Genomic DNA, 22339 nt, shown 5'->3' with positions numbered 1-22339 from the left:
TGCCCACTGGGAATAGGCTACTGACGTCACTTTTCCCAGAGCTCCCTCAAATCTGGAGCTGGCTCTGTTGCACAATGTGGCACATGGGCATCTTGGGAGCAGTGACTCAACCAGAGATGCATCTACATATGTCCATCAACCAGTGGAACAGACACCGCGGTGGAACAGATTCCCCCTCCTCCCTGCAGCTCCCTGTCCCTCCGGGGACCCCTCCAGATGAAATTTGGGGGCATGAGATGTGCAGTGGGGAGGGAGGTTAGGGGACATCCCATTACGTGACATTGGATAGAACCCCCCAGAGCTTGAGCTTCAGCATACTTTGATCCATAGAGCCTTGTTAGGTCTGTAGTCCCGTTGTGTGTTTAGAAGCAATTCCTCAGAAATTCACAGTAACTCAACAGCCATAGTAATATGGATGTCCACTTAGGCATCAGCAAAAAAGAGGAAATGGTTCACCAAAGAAGAGGGCCAGAGGGCACAGATTTCCATAAAATCTGCATGTGCTAATTTATATGTATAGATGCAAATTTACAAAAATGTATACATAGTGGGAAAGATTGACCAGGTATGCCTGCTTAGTTTGCTGTTCAGGTATTAGCAGTGGATGGGCAACTTCAGGGCCTCTGCTGCTCTCCCTCCTTATGGTGCTTTATCTTTAAGCTGGACTTGGATTGGACAGCCCTTCAATTAGCGGATGCCTTCAGATGAGGACTATCCTCTCCCAGCCTTCACATAGAGGACTGTCCTCAGTAAAGCAGGGCACATGGCCACCCTACATAAGCTTTATTTTTACTGAACTGAGAGTCAAATGAGTAACAGGAAGTAAAGTCCAATGTAAGGCCTGATTTAAAGAAACAGTATATCAGAGGCCATCTTCTCTCTCTCTCTCTCTCTCTCTCACTCACACACACACACACACACACAAACTGGGGCAGAGGCAGAAATTGTGCTTTGCTCCACTCTGACAGGGTGGGAACTGGCTGGCTTTCAAATGATAAAAGCCTTGCTGGCGTCTATGCTTTTCCTGCCCCCGCTGCCACTGAACAAATGCTTATCCAATCAATTTAAGGTGTGTGTGGGGTGGGAGAGAATGCAAAGCACTAGTGTTTGGTGCTTTGTTGCCTATGGAGGTGCATATTCAATAAGCCCTTTTTCTAGGGGTACTTTCATGGGAGCACATAACAAAGAAAAGAAATGTACTTCGAAGAGGGTAATGCTGCCTTGCATACCTAGCTGTTGTTCAGTCGTTCAGTCGTGTCCGACTCTTCATGACCCCATGGACCATAGCACGCCAGGCCTTCCTGTCCTGCGCTCTCTCCTGGAGTGTGCTCAAGTCCATATTCATTGCATTGGTGATGCTATCTAGCCATCTCATCCTCTGCCGTCCCCTTCTCCTTTTGCCTTCAAACTTTCCCAGCATCAGGGTCTTTTCCCATGAGTTTTCTCTTCGCACTTGCATACCTAGACCTTAGGACAAAAGCCAGGCAGAACTAGGAAAGTAATGGGCAAAAAAAGGCCAGCTCCAGCTTTTTTGTACAAGGGTCCTGCTAGGCTGTGCTGCTGACTGCTTCTAGGATCCTTCAGCATGCTCCCGCCCTGCCCCTGGTCTCCCTACCACTTGGGGAGCAGTGGGGAAAGCAGATGAAGATTTGTGCCAGGCAGAAGTGAAGTGACCAGCCTAGTGTCCCAGGTGGAGAGGCCCCTGCCTGGATGCATGGGAGCGTTAGAGCCAAGTAGCAGGCCCTTCCCTGGTGGGAGTGTGTTGCTCTCGCATCATTTAATCCTGCTTCCTCACTGTTGTCCTGTGAGAGGGAGGAGGGCGATTCCAGAATTGCCCTGGGTTTGGGGCTTGGCAACAGCCAGAGCACAGTGGGAGAGGCAGCCACCCAGTCTTACCAGGTGCTGGTGCTGGTAGGTTGGCCATTGTCCTACGTTACAGAGGACAGTCCTGTATTTGAAGGGCTGTCAGAGGAGAGTTCTCTGTTTGAAGGCATCCTTTATTTCAAGTCCAAGTCCAGTCCGGGTCCAGTTTAAAGATAAAGAACCATAAGAAAAAGTAAGAAGGGAAAGGAGCGATCTTGAACTTGCCCATCCACACTTAGCACCTGGAGAGCAGACTGAGCAAGAAGGCACACAGGTCACCAGGTCACAGTCTTCTCCACTGTGGTGAAATGTCTTGTATTTCTATTTAAATGATAGTAATTATTTCTAAGTGTATATATAAATCAACATATCCAAATTTTATGCAAGCCAGTGCCCTCTTTTGTGCAACCCAGTGCCCTCCCTTCTTATGGTTATTCTTATGGGTCTTTATTGTTAAACTGGTCTTGGCCTGGACAGCCCTTCAATTAGGGGACACCTTCAACTATCTCTGACAGCCTTCAAACAGAGAACTGCCCTCTATAAAGTAGGCCATATGGGCACTCTAGCATATCTTGATGTCTCCGCTATGTTCCCCTGCTGAAGCTTATATATGCCTAGTGTGGCAGAATTAGCTACATTGGAATTTGCTACCCTCCAAGCTACCTAGTGTTCTTGGGCTTCGTAATGGGAATAGCGATTTCTAAGGGTTATGCTAGGCCTGGGATGGCATATCAGACACCTACTAACTGGCCAACCACCTCTCTTCCACTAAACCTCCTTCTCTGCCTAGATTTGGCCTTTACTGCATAGTTTCTCACTAGCTGCGTGAACACAATTCATGCATTCCTCCAACATTTTATTTATCTATGCATGCATTTTTATACTGCCCTTTAACCCATCGGTTCACAGGGCAGTTCACAGTAAGAAAAATAACAGATGAAGAAGAGGAGGCAGCAGCAGACAAACAATGCAATCCTATGCTTGTTTACTCAGAGATAAGCCAACACTGTGTTCAGTGGGGCTTACGCCCAGGTAAACATGTAAAGAATTGCAGCCTAATTCGGTCTACTATGTAAGTTTCAGATTGCACCTAGGACTTCTGGGACAAAGAAGCAAATGGAGGCTGATCCCCCGTTTTTGAAAACGTAAGACCCAGCAGTTGCCCAGGTCTGTCTCTACTCCAGCCTTATGCAAAGTACACAGATTCCTTGTGAAGATACCTAAGTTGTACCCTTTGTTTGTCAGCAGCAGCACAGCATGAGAGTAGCACCTAATCAAGGGAGATCAAACCAGACTTAATAATAGGTGCAAGATGAGGTTTCGATATGAGACAGAATAAGCCCTTCATCAAAGGAAATTAACTCAAAAGGGGCTCCTATTCATCAGCGTGGCTGTATAACTCCTGCAAAAGGCACACTTTGTATTGGAAGGCTGGATGCACTCAGCTGTTCTTGTTATGTTACCTCCCTTGGGGAAATTGTTTCCTGGCAGATCTCTTTTACAATTCCACCTCATTGGTCTTTCTTCCCTCCCCCCCCCCACAAAATCTGGACGTGCACATCAGGGATGGGGAGTGGTGGGTAGGCAAAAACTGACCGGTTCACAAGATGCAAGTGGGAGAAGTCAGATTCAGCATCCAGTCTTTCATTCCAGCCCCATGTTCTATGGTACTGAATCAAAATCTCATTGTGTGACCAGGGAAAGCCTATTGATCCCAGCCTGGGAATGCAAACAAATGTCTTTGATTGATCAGACAAGGTTGCATGGAGGAGATGTGGCTGCTTTTATAGAAAATCTCCCAGGCAGCCAAGGTCTATCTGAAGCACAAAGTAGGAAGGAAACAGCCCATCCTGGTGGTTAGCCTTAGTGTCGGTGTTGCAGCAACACAGTCTCAGAGACCAGAGCTCCTATTAGGACAGATTTCAATAGACCTTAGTCCCTGTTCAGCTAGTTTGGATGACATGATACCCACACAGAGTATAATGGCATCTGGGCACGCAGCCTAGTCATTTTGAAAGTGTAAACTTATGCTAGTACCTAAACCAGAACAGCCCTCACATTTTTTTTAAAAAAATGGCCCTGATTATGGCTGCTGAACATTTGGGGAAATGATCCTGTGCCCTATGAAAGGTTTCTTGAGATGCAATAAGTGCTGATAGCAAAGATCAGAAATTTGGGAGGCTGCAAGATGTAATTGGTATCTTGGTATCAAGCTATAGTTAACCAACAGAAGCAAAATTTTGTTTGGCTGGGCTGAAAGTTAAGGACTAGGGAAGGCAGGGGAGGTTTTTTTCTTCCTCTGGTCTCTCACAAGCAGGCTAACTCCATCTTGTCTTTGTAACAACAACTTTTGTTCAGCCTGTGGGGAATTTCTTTACTGCAGTGTGGAGTGACCTCTATTGCCCCCTCTGGCAGTCTGAGAGAATGCATTTCTAGCAAGTTCTGCATATTACCATGCCGTCCCTGCTCCACTGTATATTTGAAAGCCCGTGTTCTTATTCCTTGGGAATGTGTATATCTTCATCCAGTTTACATTCTTTATATTGAGGGCAGTGTTACATATTATGATAGCAGTAGGAAACATCAGTCTTTCACCAGTATTTCCCGCAGCAAACATGTGGACTGCAGAAGGACAGTATGCGTATACATGCCTTTTTAAATACCTATGTACACAGTGGGGGAACCTGGTTGGCCTAGATTTCCCAGACAGAAATGTATTTTGTTGTTGTTCAGTCGTGTCCGACTCTTCGTGACCCCTTGGACCATAGCACGCCAGGCCTTCCTGTCCTGCGCTCTCTCCCGGAGCGTGCTCAAGTTCATATTCACTGCATCAGTGTTAAAGGTGAAGGTGCATGCATGCTTTACTTCCACACTTTACATGCTTTTGTTGTAGAAAGGACCAATGTTCCACTGATGTTCCCTGGAACAGCTGTAATGAGTGCTGATCTGAGAGTCAAACTTGAGATGGCATGGGAGTTATGTGTTTAGAACTCCCAATGTCTCTTTCTTTCTTTCTTTCTTTCTTTCTTTCTTTCTTTCTTTCTCAAAACCTTTGGATTAGGACATTTGTGTAAACCTTTGCCCCCATGCCACAGCCTCAAGCCAAACTACCCCCATCCTGAAACTATTAGCCATAACGGGGAAAATCTTCATCCTGTAAGTCAGGCATGGGAAATCTCTGATGCATGGGCTGGATCCAGCCTGCAGGAGTTCTCCACCTGGCCCACTAGCTTCTCTCCTAGGCCCCGCCTGCTCAGGCCTCACCATATGCACAACACTAGAGAAAGGCAGCACTGAGCAGGGAAACCCCACTCTTATCTCCAATCACTGATCAGAGATAAGAACAGGGACTCCAACTCAGTGTTAGTGAAAGGCAGCCTTTGTCTAGTGTTGAGCAGGGAAAGCCATTCCCTTTCTCTGTGCAGAAAGAGGGCATGGACAAATCACTCAGTGCCTCTCTATTCATGAAGAAAATAATCCAATGACATAATGGTGGGGCTTTACAGGAAGGAGTGGGGCTTTGGAAGAGAGGGGCCATCCCCTGACATCATCTGGCCCCCAGGGGGTGCCTCAGGAGGCAATCTGGCCCCTGGGGCCAGAGCAGTCCCTTATCCCTGTTGTAAGTGTTCTACTCTGTGGCTAACAGCAGCTTCAGGGGGTAATTTAAGTTGCAGAATACATTAGGGGACAAAGAGCTGAAACCCTCTCCCCACCCCCACACCCATGATCCAAATCCAAAGGGGGTCTCCCACCGCTTTCTCCCCCCAAGTGTTTTTAGGGTAGCTGGGGAATGCTGGGAGTTGTAGGCCTTTTTTTCTGTCTAAACATGCATAGGATTTTGCCCTTAGTTTATTTTTTGATACATAAGCCAGTAATGTATGAAGAAAACATCAATAATACAAACTATATGCAGTCTAACTTACATGCTTTGGTTCATACGATGATCAAATTGGGAGATTCAACATTAGGAGTCTGATTATACAATTATATAACCCATACTGCTGTACCTATAAACATTCTTGTTTTCCATTTCTAGCTTTTGTTATTATTTACTTCCAAAAATAGGCCTGGGTAATGGGTGATTGCTGGTCTGTAGCACTTGCATTGATGTACATGATGAAAGGAAACTACATTTCCATAAATGTATCCTTTTTCATTGTCCTTCTGATTAGTCCTATACGCAATCCACAGCAGTGGTTAGAGCAAACGCTTGGACTCTGCCCCTTTTAGGCTACACAGAGGTACAAAAGAGGGCTGCCCCCTGTCTCCTATTCTATTTGCCATAGTAATTAAACTCTGGCAAAGACAATCCAGAATAATGAGAAAATAAACAGTATTTAAATTGGCAATAGGATGCATATTATAAACTTGTATGCATATGTCATCCTATTAGTGATTTCAAATCCAAAAGAAGCCATCTCAGAGCTTAAAGCAAATCTATTAGCTCAAAAAAAGGCGACTTCAGGAGCTTCAAATATAGAGCTCCCACATTACCTCTAGATTGATCCGAGTGTCTGTTGTTCTTAGTAAGCACAGAGTTTGAGAAGAAGGCCTTGCTTGCTGCTGGCCTTCTTGAAAACAAGTCTGGGGTAGAGATTTGATTTGAACATGAAATATATAATTGTGTACACCAACTTTCATTTCACTAACTTAGTTTTCAAGAGAGCTCCCATTGCATTGTTTTACATATTTGCCGGTCCTCTGTGTAGGGGAATGAACAGAGGTTCATCCTTGATATTCAGATTGCTCAAGCCAACTTTCATCCTCACATCTCACCAGGAGGCTTCAGATCATAATCCCCCTCATGTAGTCAAAAATGTGGGAGGGGAGGAACAGGCTTACAGCCACTGGCCACATGCCCTCCTTAGCCATGTATCTGCCAGCCATGCCCCCCTACTGGCCACACATTTGGCACCAGTGTGAAAGGGCTGAATGCACATACAGTTGTACATGTGTAGGGCTCCTCCATGTGAGTGGGAATCCTGGAACAATTTGTGGAGGAGCCCTTTGCGTGTACATCTACACATAGGTAGGGCTGCTTCACAGAGCTACCAAATGGGTGGATACATAAGGAATGCTACCAAACAGCTACCAAATGTCATTCCAATATCTTAGTGTTCAACAGAGTTAACATGTTACAATCAGATGAGCAACTGTATAAACAGAATGCCAAATAGGCCAGTAGTTAAACCAAATAACTCATTTCATTTGGCCAAAGAAGCAATTAAGTGGCCTGTGCTATGGTCCATGGGGTCACGAAGAGTCGGACACGACTGAACGACTGAACAACAACAAAGTACCAGGTATATACACCCAAAACATAAATAGCTTTGAATAATAATAGTGATAATGATGATGATGATAATAATAATAGAAGAAGAAGAAGAGTTTTGCTGCCTGAATGTGCCTCTTTCCCTCTTCCCTCCCCATATTTTATCTCTTTTTGCACCATCTTTAAGGTGTAGGACTAGGTGCGGTGCCTGTGTCCTTTGTACATTACCTGAAATGTTTTAGGGAACAATTAAATACTTTAGGAAGAAAAAAGGCCTAGAGTTCCCAGCATTTCCCAGCCAGAGTTGTGGGATTTTTTTCTGTCTAAACATGTGTAGGATTGTGCCCTTAGGCAATAGATAGATAGAGACAGAGTATAAGACTCACCTGCATTGATAACAAAACTAGAGTGGCTATACAGTATAAAAAGTAACCACAATAACTGCTCTTAGCACATGGTGCTTTTGTGCATTTTAATCTTGACTACCTCCACAAGAGCAGGCCTTTGAATCTTTCTGGGAATCTTCCCCCCACCCTCTAGGCTAAAGAAAAAGGGAAGCCTGAAGGTAGCCAGAGGGCTATATCATGATTCAGGCCATCCTCTCATCTGCCCTGTAAACTCAAGGATTGCTTTCACTGTCTTTTTACCCTGGCATAAATCAGGGATGTGTGAGTGAAGAGTGTGAGAGAATGAAATGTGATATGTACACAATCCATTAGCTGCATCTTCAGAGCACCTGTAATGTGTTAAAGCCTCAGAAAATTACCTCATGAGATGAACAGGGAATACAGTACTAATGAGCTTAAACCCCCTGCTCCTGTGAACAGTCACACTTTCCTGCTGTGGCTAGTAAGAACAAGGCACTGCATTAAGCAGCACTGAAAACCGTGGGACTTATTCTTAATTAGCTTCCTTAGTGTTTCTAGGTGTGGTTGGATCTTCTGCTTGATATCAAGCTAGAGGAGGGTCTAGAACTGGCCAGGGCTGCCTAGAAACTTTCTTATGGGGATGCAGGAGGATACAGTGGAGGCTGGTGGCTCTGGTGTCAGTGGAGGGGTGAATCCTTAGACTGCACCTTGGATAGCTTCCTGCCTTGGGTAGCTCCTTTAGAGTTCTGACTGAAAGACGGAGCAGATTCACGGCCCCACTGACATCGGAGCCACCAGCCTCCACTGGGAGGGAAGACTCAAAGCACAAAATTCAGCTGTACTAAAGTTTAGGCCTTCCTCAGCCTAGTGTCTTCCAGATGTCTTGAATTACAATGCCCAGTATCCTCCCAGCAAGCATGGCTGGATGGGAGGGGGTGCTGGGAGTTGTAGTTCAATGTGTAGAAGAGGGAATGATAGCCACCAGTGCATCTTCTCAGAAGAGTGACACCTGCTGCAATATCCTCTACTGCACAGTTATTAAAGGTACAAGAGCCATGTTTTCTCACCCTAACTAGAAATTGATTGTAAAAGATGGAGCGGGGAGAAAAATGAAAGCTGGAGGTATGAACTGAAGGTAATGGCTCTGGATACAGAGAGATGAGAAGTAGAATGGTGGAGGATGGGTGGAGTTGGCAGTCAAGATCCTGGGGCAACAGGACAGCATCATATAGTTATCAGGGAGTCCCCAGATCTGCTAGGCTGGCCACATTTTTTACTGATCTTATTTCTATACTTTTAACTAGAGATGGGTGAGAATTCTGGTTCAGTTCAGTTTTGATAAGAATTTATCAAAATTGGTGAAGTTCTTCATATTCAGGAGAGAAAGAACTTCAGGTTTAAAAAAAAAAAAATCAAATGTGGGGGTGTGTTAATCTGGAGGCCTGGGTCTTCCCAGGTCCCAGTCAGAGTAGTTTCTTTGGATCACCAAAATGAAACTGTTCCACTTGTGCAAAGAGATGACCATTTATTGATAGAAAATGGATGCAGAAGAAATATGCAAAGGAAACTCACACATCTCTTCAGCCCATGGAGCTGGCAACTCCCACAGAGCTAGTATATGCTGGGGCTCCAATCAACAGCATATTAGAGATCATTCCTCGGACCCAAAGTCCTCCAGGTTGGTGTGCATGTTCCCCCTGGAGCAAAGCCAAATTGGTTAGTCCTCAGCTCCATCTTTTATACCCTTTCCAATATTCTAGGATGTGCCCCAAAGCATCGCAGACAGGCAATGGGTTACCCCTCCCAGTGACTCAGAAGTTCCAACGTTGCAACACCAGGGTGGGCGGCCTCTTTATCTCCCTAGCAGGATAGAACAGGAAAGCAAACAGAGGAAATTAAGCAGTGGCATAACTGTTGACCTGAGGATAACACCTTTATCAGTATCAGACAGCTAGCAATTATTAGCACGTTTATTGGTGCCTGCTTGCTATCTAGCCATCTCACCAATCTCTTTCTATGAGAAGCCTACAGAAGCCGACCTACTCTAAGAAACAGGAAAACTGCCCTAAGCAGGCCTATATACATTTCATAAACAGCATATATTATGATACATATCATAAACAGTATATTTCATAAACTCTTGTGTAAGTTCAACACTTGACCTGACTCCTCACCATTTCAAACTCAACACAGGGAGAAAGTAAAATGGCAGGTTCACCCATCCCTACTATTAACAGCAGCCTGACACAACCGAACTGAAGGATCTCCCCCGCCCCAGCAGAGCATCAGCTGCTTCATTTGTGTGTACTTGGCTTTTAACAAAAGCCACAGGAGCGGGGGCAGAAAAAAAGTGGCAATGCTATATCATACTGCTACAAGTTGTATTTAAATTTGCAGAGCAATTAGCACAGCATAACAGAGATTGGGGAGTACAGGGGAGGAGTTGCATGTCTGAATCTGCATTGTTGTTGTTGTTCAGTCGTTAAGTTGTGTCCGACTCTTCGTGACCCCATGGACCATAGCACACCAGGCCTTCCTGTCCTCTGCTGTTTCCCAGAGTGTGCTCAAGTTCATATTCCTTGCATCGGTGATGCTATCTAGCCATCTCATCCTCTGCTGTCCCCTTCTTTTGCCTTCAATCTTTCCCAGCATCAGAGTCTTTTCCAGTGAGTCTGAATCTGCATACCTGCATATAAATAGAGATGGAGAGTGGAATAGCAAGTGCATTGGAGGTCCAAACTGCAATCCTAGGCACACGTGCATGGGGGGTGAGGGTGCTTTCAGATGAGGCTTCTAGTATACAATCACACAGTCTCATTCACAGAATATTGCGGGGGGGGGAGATGAGTCCTCTCCAAATGATATCAGGACAGTGCACAATTTCCCAAGAGGGAGAAGTCATACAACTCCAAAACATAATAGAAAGAATAAATTAAATCATAACACAGCAATAAAAAAAGAAAGAAAGAAAAAGGAAAGAACCCCAGAGCGAACAGCTCAAAACGCCCAAGCAAACAGAAAAGTTTTGACCTGCCACTGAAATGATTGCAAGGTCAGTCCAAATGTCACATCCATGGGAAGGACCACAAACAGGGCATGACAACAGAGAAGTCTGTTTCCATAGTTGTCATAAGGCACCTTGAGGAGAGCCTCCCATACAGATCTTAAGACACAGGCAGGCTGATGCGTGTTGCACTGTTTAACTATCTGCTTCTGCTCTGTTTCCTGAGCTGTTTCAATGTTTTGTAGGGATGGGTGAGAATTCTGTTTCAATGTGGTTTTGATAAGTTCTCCATATTGGGGACAAAAGGAACTTGAGACTTTAAAAGTTTGAATGTGGGAGAAACCAAAACTGACAGATTCATCCATCTAACTCCAGGGCTTGGATTGCTTAGCTCTTAAAAGTCTGGGTTCAAATCCCTGTATATCCAAGCATGTTAGTGCTCAGTTAGGGTTGCCATCTCCTTTCTCTCGCGGGCTCCTCATCTTCATCAGCTGTCTGGCAGGCAGAGACAACATGGTCCTCTCTGTGTTGGGAATAGCTGCACCTGTTGAATTTGGCTGGTACACAGGGGTGAGAATTTCATTTCAGTTTCTTTTGGTAAGAACTTACCAAAATTTGCAAACTCCTCCACATTCGGGATGGAAAGAACTTGAGATTTTAAATATTCGCATGTGGGAGAAAGCAAAACTGTCAGATAGGCCCACCCCAAATGTCTTGTCCCACTCAAGCCCTGCTTAGGCACTGAGTCTGAATGGAGTAAACAGACATGAGTGAGGCACACAGAGCTTCACATGCTGGCCGCGCCCCTGAAATCCTGTGTGTGCCTGGCCCCGCCCCCTCAGCAAGGTCTGGAAGTGGTCTGTACTAGGGATGTACGGATTGTGTAAAAGCCGTTCCATTTGTGTTTTACAGATTGTCGGGCACCTTTTGTTCTGTCATCCACCCATCGATGGAATTGGAATTTTTTTGTTTTTGAATTTGAGAAATGTGCATTAGCACACATTCGCATGTGGAAAAATGCGCAAATTCCCCCCAAATGTGCATTTTTACGCCTTAGCCTATGGGGGAAATGCACATTTTTGGCCAGTTTTTTTATTTTGCATATTTTTCAGTGATGACATTTGTGCAAAATTCGGAAAAGTCAGAAAACCCAACCCGCAAGTCCACAGAATCCACCCAATAGGGGGAAAGCCAGTCCATTGCGGAATCCATGGGTCGGCATCATGAAAATCGGAACTCATTTGGTTCCATTGTGGATTTCTCTGACATCCCTAGCCTCTACTCATGTTCACTCAGACCTAAGTAGAACTCTCTGTACAGTGAGGGACCCTGTTTTATCAGGCTTACTGATTATGCAGTAAGTTCTATTTGTCTGCAAGTAAATGTGGGTAGAACACAAGTAGAGACCCTCTTCAGACCTCCCTGCACAACAGAAGAGGTCGAGGACTGGGGGGGGGGAGACAGAGCACACAGGGACATAGGGGGCAGGGCCAACATGCGTGGCTCCATGCCCCTTACTCGTGTTTGTTTGCCGTGTTCAGGCAACAAAGCTTAAGTGGGACATTAAAGTGCTAGTACTTTGCAAAAAGTGCTAAGGTTTTTGTAGGGCTCAGTCCTATAGATAGATTGCAGGGGCAATGTCTGGGTCCATCTGGAGTTTTTTCTCTGTTTAACTGTGCGGCCACCTGCTCTCTCCTGGATTAATATATTTATAATAAGAGAATTTGCTTGCCTGCTTTTTAACCTTCCACAAACAAGCCCTTCCAATCCCACCTCCCCACAATTGCTCTGTAATTAAAGGTCTTGTTCTCTCAATGAACCAACTGATGGTTGTGCTACAAGCACATTTGGTCCATTGCAAAGAAGACAGATTGAATTTTAACGGCCTGTTTGGTGGGTGCATTGGGGCTCCAGTGCAACTGCCCAGGCCCCACAATAGCAGGATGATTAAATAAAGAGAGGCAGTCATCTCATGGAAACAACATTACATGCTATTTAGGAGGAATTACGAAAACGCCCTGCTTATGTCTGGGGACGGTGGCGCATAATGATTATCCCAAAGGAAAAACAGGTGTCCTTAAGGTCCTTGCTTTGTGACCTCTGTTTACCACTGTCAGGCTGCCGTCCCAGCACCCTGGTCCTAAAAGCACTTGTTTAGAAGTGGGTGTCGTTGAAGTTAATGGGAATTTCTTTCAAGTAAATGCTTTTTATGATCAAGGTGACAGCCCATCTGTATTTTCCCACATTTTCTTCACACCTTTTTTCTCCTCTTGTTTAGGGAGGGGCTGAAGCTCAGTAGTGGAGCACATACGTTGCATACAAAAGGTCCCTGGTTCCATCTCCGGCATCTCCAGGGAAGGCTAGGAAGGAATCCTGCCTGAAACCCTGGAGAGCTGATGCCAGTCAGTGTCAACAATACTGGTCTAGATGGACAGATGGTCTGACTCAGTGTAAGGCAACTTCCTATGTTCCTGAGGCCCATTTTTATTATGTGCTGGTACTTCTGAACTGCTTAATGAAAATCTATCTGTTGCAGACAAATAGAGGGGTCTGGTGGACTTGGAGCTGGTTTTATTGCTGCCAGATGTCCCTTAAAAATGTACAAATCTCTATTTGTACAACAGACAGGGGAGGGGTTTGCAGGGAGGTTGATTAATAAAACATGTATTAAAAGGTCAGTTTTCTCTTTCCTAACATACTGGGAATCCAACTTTTCATGTTGCACAAGACTCCTCAAGGGGTTGTGGCTCAGTGATAGAGCACTTGCTAGGGATGGGCGGAATGCTTACCTGCTGTTCCGCCGGGGGGGGGGGGTCCGCAGGGGGGGAGGCGATCCATTCCTCCCCCCCAGAATCCTCTTTGGCCGGCTCCGCTCCGCAGCAATTCCGCGGAGCCACCAGCCGGCTCCGAAGTGCCAGCGATACAGCCGCCATGCTGTATCGCTGGTTGAAGGGAGGGAAGTGACTGTGGATGCAAATGGCATCCAGGACGCCATTTGCATCCGTGCTTTTTATTAACGCGATAGGCCACGCAGATATTTGCGTAGCCTATCGCGTTAAGTAAAAGCACGGCTGCAAATGGCATCCAGGATGCCATTTGCGGCCGTAAAGGCCTTACTGTAAGGTAAATGCAGCCATTTACGGCTGCATTGATCTTAAACTAAGGCCTTTACAGCTGCAAATAGCATCCTGGACACCATCTGCATCCACAGTCACTTCCCTTCAGCCAGTGATATGGCATGGCGGCCGTATCGCTGGTAATCCGGAGCTGGAGGATCTGGCCGAAGAGGATTCCGCGCGGAGGCAGGGGTAAGTCTTCCATTCTGCCACAGACTCCAGGGCGCTGGATTCTTTAGAATCCGGCCTCATTGGAGTCCGTGGCGGAATTCTCCACCATCCCTAGCACCGGCTTTGCATGCAGAATGTCCCAGGCTCAGTCCCCGGCATCTCCAGGTAGGGCTGGAAAAGACTCCTACCAGAAACCCTGGAAAGCCACTGCCATTCACTGTCAGCTATACTGGGCTAGTTGGACCAATGGTCTGACTCGATATAAGGCAGCTTCCTGTGTTCCCTGTGGGCCTTTGTTGAAATGAATGCATATCTGTGTGGGGAGCCAAGAGGTGTGATGCCTGACCCTAGGCATCTTTTTAAAAATATGGTGACAGGGGGTGGTCTGGTTGTTTACATGGGCTTCCAAAAGACTTTTGACAAAGTCCTTCACCAAAGACTCCTGGAGCAAACTTAGCAGTCATGCATTAAGAGGAGAGGTCTTCTTATGGATCAGTAAGTGGTTAAAGAACGGAAATCGCTTGCATCTGCCAGGACTTAGACTCCAGTCTTACAGCAGGTGAATCTGGTGAGGTGTCCAGAGCGCAGACTTGTCCTGTTTTCTTGGATGAATTTCATTTGGTATAGCTCGAGGATCTTGTGAAGGTGCTTGGACTGGTTCATGCAACCACTTCCATATTGGATCCTTGCCCCTCTTGGCTTATAAAAACTGGCAGGGAAGAACAGCTGGCTGGGCCAGGGAGGTGATTAATGCCTCCTTGCAAGAGGGAGTGGTCCCAGGCTGCCTCAAAGGGGCGGTGGTGAGACCACTCCTAAAGATACCCTCCTTGTACCTGGAAAATCTTAATAATTTTAGGCCAGTGGCAAATGTTCCCTTCCTGCACAAGGTTCTTGAGTGGGTGGTTGCCAACCAGCTCCAAACACTCGTGGATGAGACTGATTATCCAGATCCATTTCAGTCGAGGTTCAGGCTGGGTTTTGGCATGGAAACAGCCTTGGTCACCCTGTATGAAGACCTCTGTTGGGAGGTACTTTCAATACCATCAACCATGGTATCCTTCTGGGACAATTGTCTGAGCGAGTGGGAGTGGGAGGCACTGCATTGCAGTGGTTTCGTTCCTACTTGGATGGTCGGCTCCAGAAGGTGGTTCTTCGGGGATATTGCTTGGCCCCGTGGACTCTCCAGTATGGGGCTCCATGGGGGTCAGTTTTGTCCCCCATGTTATTCAACATCTACATGAAACCATTGAGTGTGGTCATCCGGAGTTTTGGAGTGCTCTGTCATCAATATGTTGATGACACACAGCTCAGTTGCTCCTTTTCATCTTCTTCGGGTGAGGCTGTGGATGTGCTAAGTTGGTGCCTGGCTGCGACAATAGACTGGATGAGAACTAATAAACTGAAACTTTACCCAGACAAGACTGAGATATTGTTAGTGGCTGGTTCTGCTGACCAGATGGAGGGTGCTCACCCTGTTCTGGATGGTGTTGCTCTCCCCCTGAATGAGCAGGTTCATAGCTTGTGGGTCCTCCTGGAGCCATCTTTGTCACTTGAGGCTTAAGTAGCCTCAGTGGCATGGAATGCCTTCTACCAACTTTGGTTGGTGGCCCAGCTATGCCTCTTATCTGGACAAGGATAGCCTGGCTTCAGTTGTCTATGCTCTCGTATTCTCCAACGTAGATTACTGCTATGTGCTCCACATGGGGCTGCCTTTGAAGACAGTTTGGAAGCTGCAGCTTGTGCAAAATGCAGCAGCCAGACTGATAACGGGGAGTCAACATATAAGACTGATTCTGGCCTGCTTGCACTGGCTGCCTATATACTTCCAAGCCCAATTCAAAGTGCTTGTTTTGACCTATGAAGCCCTACATGGCTTGAGTCCACAATACCTGACAGAACGCCTCTCCTGGCTAAACCGACCTGTACACTATGCTCTGCATCCAAGGCCCTCCTCAAGGAGCCTCCTCTGAGAGAGGCTCAGAGGGCAGCAACAAGGGAGAGAGCCTTTTCAGTGGTAGTTCCCCATTTATGGAATAATCTCCCTGATGAGGCCCACCTAGCACCAACATTGTCATCTTTTTGGTGCCAGGTTAAAACTGTCTTCTCTCAGGCATTTGGCAGTGTATAATGAGTCTCTGATTGTCTCTGGCTGATTGTTTTAAATTGTTTTAGGTATATGTTGTTGTTGTGTGTATTATTTGTTTTATGTCATTATGTGAATGGTTTTTATATTTTATATAATGTATTCTAATGGTTTTAATTTTTGTGAACCACCCAGAGAGCTTCGAAATATTATATTATATTATATTATATTATATTATAGAAATATAATAAATGAAAGGAAATGAAAGCATAGGGTAGGAATAAATGGTGGAGGGGAGGGGAGTTCCACAGGGTTCTGTATTGGGACCAATGCTTTTCATCTTGTTCAGAAATTATCTGGAATTAGGAGATGTGAAGTGGCCAAGTTTGCGGATGACACCAAATTATCTAGAGTGGTTAAAACAATATGGGATTACAAGGAGCTCCAAAAGTTTCTCTCCATACTGGGAGAATGGGTATCTAAATGGCAAATGTGGTTCAATGAAAGCAAACTTAAAGTAATGCACGTTGGGGAAAAAATCCAAACTTTACATGTAAACTGATGGGATCTGAGCTCGCAGTGATTGACCATGAAAGAGATCTTGGGGTTGTGGTGGACAGTACGATGAAAATGTCGACCCAGTGTGTGGCTGCTGTAAAACAGGCAAACTCCACATTAGGCATCATTAGGCAAGGAAGTGCGAATAAAATTGCCAAGATCATACTTTCCCTATACAAACCTATGGCGTCACCACACTTAGAATACTGGGTACAGTTCTGGTCACAACTCCTAAAAAAAGATATTGTAGAGCTGGAAAAAGTGCAGAAAGGGGCAACTAAAATGATCAAAGGGTTGGAGCATCTCCCCTATGAGAGAAAATTACAACATCTGGGATTGTTACCTTTTTATTATTTCATTTCATTCATTTATTATATTTCTATACCGCCTCATAGCCGAAGCTCTCTGGGTGATTCACAAAAATTAAAAACCATTAAAATATATTATATAAAATATAAAAACCATTCACATAATGACATAAAACAAATAACACAACAACAACAACATATACCTAGCATGGAACCCCATACTGGAGAGTCCACAGGTCCAAGCAATATCTGCCAAGTACCACCTTCTGCAATGCAATGCCTCCCACTCCCAACTCAGACAATTGCCCCAGAAGGATACCATGGTCGATGGTATCGAAAGCTGCCAAGAGATCAAGAAGAATCAACAAGATCACACTCCTCCATCTCTCTCCCAGCATAGGTCATCATACAGGGTGACCAAGCCTGTTTCCATGCCAAAACCATGCTAAGTCCCAGTGGATGCAAGAGATTTAATTCTGGAAGTGCCTAACAAAGGAATTACAGCAGGCCTCAGATGGGTCCAAAGTCTACTTAGGGCCAGCATGTAATAGGCCACGAATGACCCTGAAAAACGCCACTGGGTGGCATATGGAAGATGGAATGGAGGCAGTAAATGTTGCTTCTTTGCCCCCCTCACTGCCCCTGAGTATACCTTACCATAAGCATACACCAGGGTTCAGTTGTACCCACTAGGAGTTCTTCTCCATCTGTACTCAAGCTGTCTCCTATTTTGTTTCATCGCTCTCAGCTCTGGGGTATACCATGGAACGGTACGAGCTCTACTCAACAGGGGGCACTCAGAAGCAATCATGTCAACTGCCCAGGTCATTTCTGCATTTCACAGATCAACCAGGGTTTTGACATGAGAGCCAGCCATATCAGCCGGAAACCTCCCCAGAGCCCTCTGGAAACCATCCGGATCCATTAGCCTCTGGGGATGGACCATCTTAATAGGTCCCCCACCCTTGAGGAGAGGAAAAGCTGCCATAAGTCTAAGCTTCAGCAAGCAATGATCTGACCATGACAGAGGGACAGAAGCAAAGTCCCCCACCTTCAGATCACCATCACCCTGTCCAGTTGAAAACACCAAGTCTAGAGTATGCCCTGCTACATGCGTTGGGCCGATGACATGTTGGGACAGTCCCATGGTTGTCATGGAGACCATGAAATCCTGAGCTGCCCCTGACAAGGTGCCCTCAGCGTGAATGTTGAGATCCCCCAGAACCAACAGTCTGGGGGATCCCAACAATACACTTGAGACCACCTGCGTCAGCTCAGCTAGGGAGTCTGTTGAGCAGCGGGGTAGGTGGTACACCATCAGAGTCCCCAATCTGCCCCAACACAAGGTGCAGACACTCCAGACCAGTAGTTGCATGGACAGGGAGCCTGCAGAGGAAGATGGAACTCCTATAGACTACAGCGAACCCCCCTACCTGGCCCCCAAGTCTTCCCTGATGCTGAACCAAGCACCCCGGTGGGCAGAGATGAAAGAGTCTAACTCCTCCCTGCTCACCCACCCAGGTCTCAGTTATGCATGCCAGATCAGCCGCCTCATCCACTATTAAATCATGGATAAGGGAGGTCTTATTCTGAACCAATCTGACATTTAACAGCAGCATCTGGAGGCCTGGATTATTCATAAAATTATGAATTTTATTATATGCATTTTATTTTAAGCCACCTTGGGAGGGCTTCTGCCCTGAAAAGCAGCCTATAATTATTTTAAATAAAATAAATGGATAAGTGATTGCCCAGCAGCCAGTCTTCAGCTGCACATCTGGCTTATGGGATGCAATGGCCCAAGGACACATGGACCCCAGTCACAACAACGCTGTACTTCTTAAAGCAAACGTCTGGATGTGCCAGCTAATTTGCCTGTGATTTCTAAGGCTTCTACCCTCCACCATGATATTAACTTTTTCTAAAGCACTCTAGGAAAGTGAAACTTTCAGAGTAGTTCTTGATGAGACGGTAGCCTTTAAAAAAAAATGACTGGGATTCATTAGGGTAGAATTATGGGCTCTTTTTTATGCAGCATCAAACCCATGCTGTGAGCACATCAGCAGGACTGCTGGCTGTGGAAGGTGTGAAATCATAGAAAGAGAAAAGGGGGAGATGCAGTGGAAAGCAATATAATAGTAGGGCAGTGAGAGTGGAAGTCTCTTTTTCTATCTTTGTATTTTATTTTCATTGTTGTTTTAATGAATTTTGAACACTGTCCTGTGATTTGGCGAGGAAGGGGCAGAGGAACAATCTTATAAATAAATAAATAAATAAAATTGGGGACTGAAATGGACAGAATCCAAGGCTGTTGCTCATGTCCCCATATCAGCTTAAGCCAGCCCTTCCCAAACTGATGCCCTCCAGATGTTTTGGACTACAGTTCCCAGCATTCCTGACCACTGGCCATGCTGGCTGGGGCTGGTGGAAGTCCAAAACATCTGGAGGGCACCAAGTTGGGGAAGGCTGGTTTAAGCTCTCAGGGCCAATGGGTCAATTCAGCATTATATAGCACATTCTGTAAGCCAAGTGCTAAATAATACCTAATTTTACTCATCCTCACAATGACCTTGTGGGGAAGTTCATTACTATTTCCATTTCTGAGATGAGGATCTGAGGCCATCACCCGATGGGTCCCTAGCTGAACTTGGGTGTGGACCCCACATCTCCTGCCTCCAAGATCAACACTCTATCCTTGCAAAGGTGGGAGCTCACTCTCAAGACCAGACATGGTGCTGTGTAAACCTGGGGCAAGATTGAGACTCAGTGGTCTTCTGGTGGGCAGGAAACAAACACAACCACCTGCCCTTCTTCATCTGGTTGCCCTGTTGTCGCATACTTAATAAATTCTATTAAAAGAACTGGACTTCGGAGCCCCTGTGTATGTCCAGTTCCGAGCTGGCATGTGGATTAAAGCACCCTAAGAAGTAGTAGGCTAGGAATGGCAAGTGGAAAGAAGAGAAAGGAAGAATGCTGCATCTCCACTCGTTATCCAGCATCACAGCATCATTGCAACCAATTAGGATGTCACTCGGTAGCAATTATAGAACCTTAAGGTTCCCACGCACAGTGAATGTTAATGTTTTTTGGGTAGTTAAGTTGCAAATGCTTCAGAGGCCATGTGTGTAGGAAAGAGACAGCACACCCGAGACTTCAGAACGAGCACTTGGGGATATTAATGGGCTGCTGCCACTGATACACCATATGAGAATGTGGCATTGGCAGCTATGCTACATGCTAGCTGTAGAGTTTTGCCCCATGACATATATATGGATCTGCTGTGGGTTGGTTCAATCTCCTTTGTAGACTTTAACCTGTCAGGCTGTAGTGCTAGTTTTCTTCTGAAGAGCTCTGGTTCAACATTTTAAAATCCACAAGCAACATCGACATGCCTAAATCACCACAGCTTTGCCCAAGGAACCCCTGGGGAGTTCAGCTCTCTGGCAGTGCAAGGAATCTCTTTGCATCCTAATAAAACAGGGGGAAACAGCCTGGTTGGCCCCAAGGGCTGCATGTGATGCTGGCAGGGTGGCCATGTGTCTGCTTTTACAGAGGACAGTGCTCTGTTTGAAGGACTGCCAGAGAACCATCCTCTGTTTGAAGACATCCCCTATATGTAGGGTTGTCCTGTCCAATTCCGGTTTAATGATAAAGTACCATAAGAACTGTTGATCATCCACAGTTAACATCTGAACAGCAAACTAAGGAAGGTATACAGGTCACCTGCTCACAGTCTTCTGCACTATGGTAAGATCTACTGTATTTCTATATAAATTATTAAAAAATAATCTCTAAATTTGCATCCATACATATAAATTAGCATATGTGAATTATATGCAAATCAGTATCCTCTTTTGTCCTCTTTTTTGATGATGCTTGTCCTCTTTTGAGCAATTCATAAGTGCCCACCCTACTGAGGTCTTGGGGGCCACAAACATCCATGCACAGATATGGACAAATACACACATGCACACACATATACACAATGCACACACATATATGCAGACACACATAAACCCCACCACTCTTGATACAGATCACTCTTTCCTCACCACTAACAGCAACATTCTTGTTTTCTGGCAGAGCTCCTGTGCCTTTAATGTTTGCATGACAGGCATAAACCCAGGAGGTACCTTTTTTCCCCTAGGAGGAAAATGCAGTGTTGGGGTGAGTGCTTCACCTGTTGAATTTCTGCCTAGCAGCAGCTCTTAAAAGCACATGACATACCAGAGAAAAGATGGCAGCAGAAGGGGTCAGTAACTCCAGCTTGGGCCAGGGTCTGTAACAGTATAAAACAAATAAACAGTACCGTGCCATGAAACAGAAACCCGATTCAAAGGAGTTCACCAGAGCAGGGACAAACCTTAGGCCCCCTGCTAATTACCTCTCCAGCTCCTCTATTAGGTAAAATGGCTAAATCCATAACAAGAATTGACCAGCCCATGTGCTGTGTGTGGCTGTTAACAATTAATGGCAGACAAGGAATCAGTAATAATGAGTGATAAGCACCAACTGATTAATTAGAAGTGGCAGACAGAACTGTCGTTCTGCACACGCTAGCTTGCTAGAAAACTGTCCTCCACCCATCCACCCACCCTCCCCTGCAAGCAAGCTGTTGATAGAACCTCAACAGCACCAAACCACTGAGTCTCACAGTACCGAGAAAAGTCATGTAACAATCAGCCAACACAAATGACATTGTAGGTCTGATGGCAGCATTCTCATAAAGCAGGGGTGGGGAACCTGTGGCCTTTCAACGTGTTGGACTCCAACTCCCATCATATCCAGCCAGGATAACCAATTGTTAGGGGTGATAGGAGTTGGAGTCCAGCAACATCTGGAGGGCCACAGGCTCCAAACCCTTGGCATAAAGGGCCATCTACAAGAATTCACATGAGCAATCAGTAGTCACACCCATACTGGAAGAGAATGGTTCCCTCCACCCTGCCCAAATGAAATACCTGTCTTATGTATCTGGTGATAGAAAGCAAGAATAGGGCTTCATTGCCTGTCTAATGGCCAATCACTTGCATCTCCTCTGGACTCTTCCATGGAAAAGAAATAATACGGATAAAGCCATAGGATTATCTTTTTAGCTGAATTGTTACCTGATTTGCCTTGAGCATAAACAGTATATACTGAGCATTTTCAAGAATACATCTTTGAAATTAGGGATGTGCAAATCAACAAAATTCAAGCTCATTCAGGTTCTCCGAATTCCACCTCGATGCTCGTTCCAACTTGCGTCTGTATCAGATTACAAGCTTTGTTTTTCAAACACTTTTTTGTTGTTCCACAAATTGCATTGCCATCTTGGAAATGTACAGACATTGACTGCAGATCGTGTCTGGGACTGCGTTCAGTTCTGGGAGGTGCAAACCAGGTTAATTCTGGTCAAAAACAAACTGAAATGAATTTTTCATACATCCCTATCGAAGATGCCCTTCCGTTGCACCTCACTTTACTCTTCCAACCCCAAATGGAAAAGATAGTCATCTCCAGATCTGTTTGAATGCCTCTTCCTCAACCAACCCCCTTGTAAGCTCAAAAAAAAAAACAAAAGTCAAAATCAGAATTGCCCTGTGATTTGCAAAAC

At 45.5% G+C, this 22339-nt stretch overlaps 2 protein-coding genes across 4 annotated transcripts in view; one reads left to right on the top strand and one right to left on the bottom strand.

Annotated features, from left to right (window-relative positions):
• Positions 1 to 22339, top strand: part of LRRN2 (leucine rich repeat neuronal 2) — a 234871-nt gene that overhangs the window by 197460 nt on the left and 15072 nt on the right. The window lies entirely within an intron of this gene.
• The window catches only part of MDM4 (MDM4 regulator of p53), a 151906-nt gene continuing 138573 nt past the window's right edge, over positions 9007 to 22339 (bottom strand). The window contains exons 12-13 of one of the 2 annotated variants that reach the window (XM_084853241.1): positions 20971 to 21022; positions 9011 to 10189 (exon numbers count right to left, since the gene is read on the bottom strand). In XM_084853241.1, coding sequence (XP_084709367.1) covers positions 20997 to 21022 — 26 coding nt within the window. In that variant the 3' untranslated portion in view covers positions 9011 to 10189; positions 20971 to 20996. Of the gene's footprint in view, positions 10190 to 20970; positions 21023 to 22339 lie in introns of both variants that reach the window. The other variant, XM_084853240.1, reaches the window with a different exon arrangement.

This window comes from Heloderma suspectum, chromosome 4 (assembly GCF_057233095.1).
Source record: "Heloderma suspectum isolate Gila_16-S chromosome 4, 16-S_ref, whole genome shotgun sequence".
NCBI lineage: Eukaryota > Metazoa > Chordata > Lepidosauria > Squamata > Helodermatidae > Heloderma > Heloderma suspectum.
The sequence above is the reverse complement of the archived record's forward strand: the minus strand, read 5'-3'. Positions and strand labels throughout refer to the sequence as shown.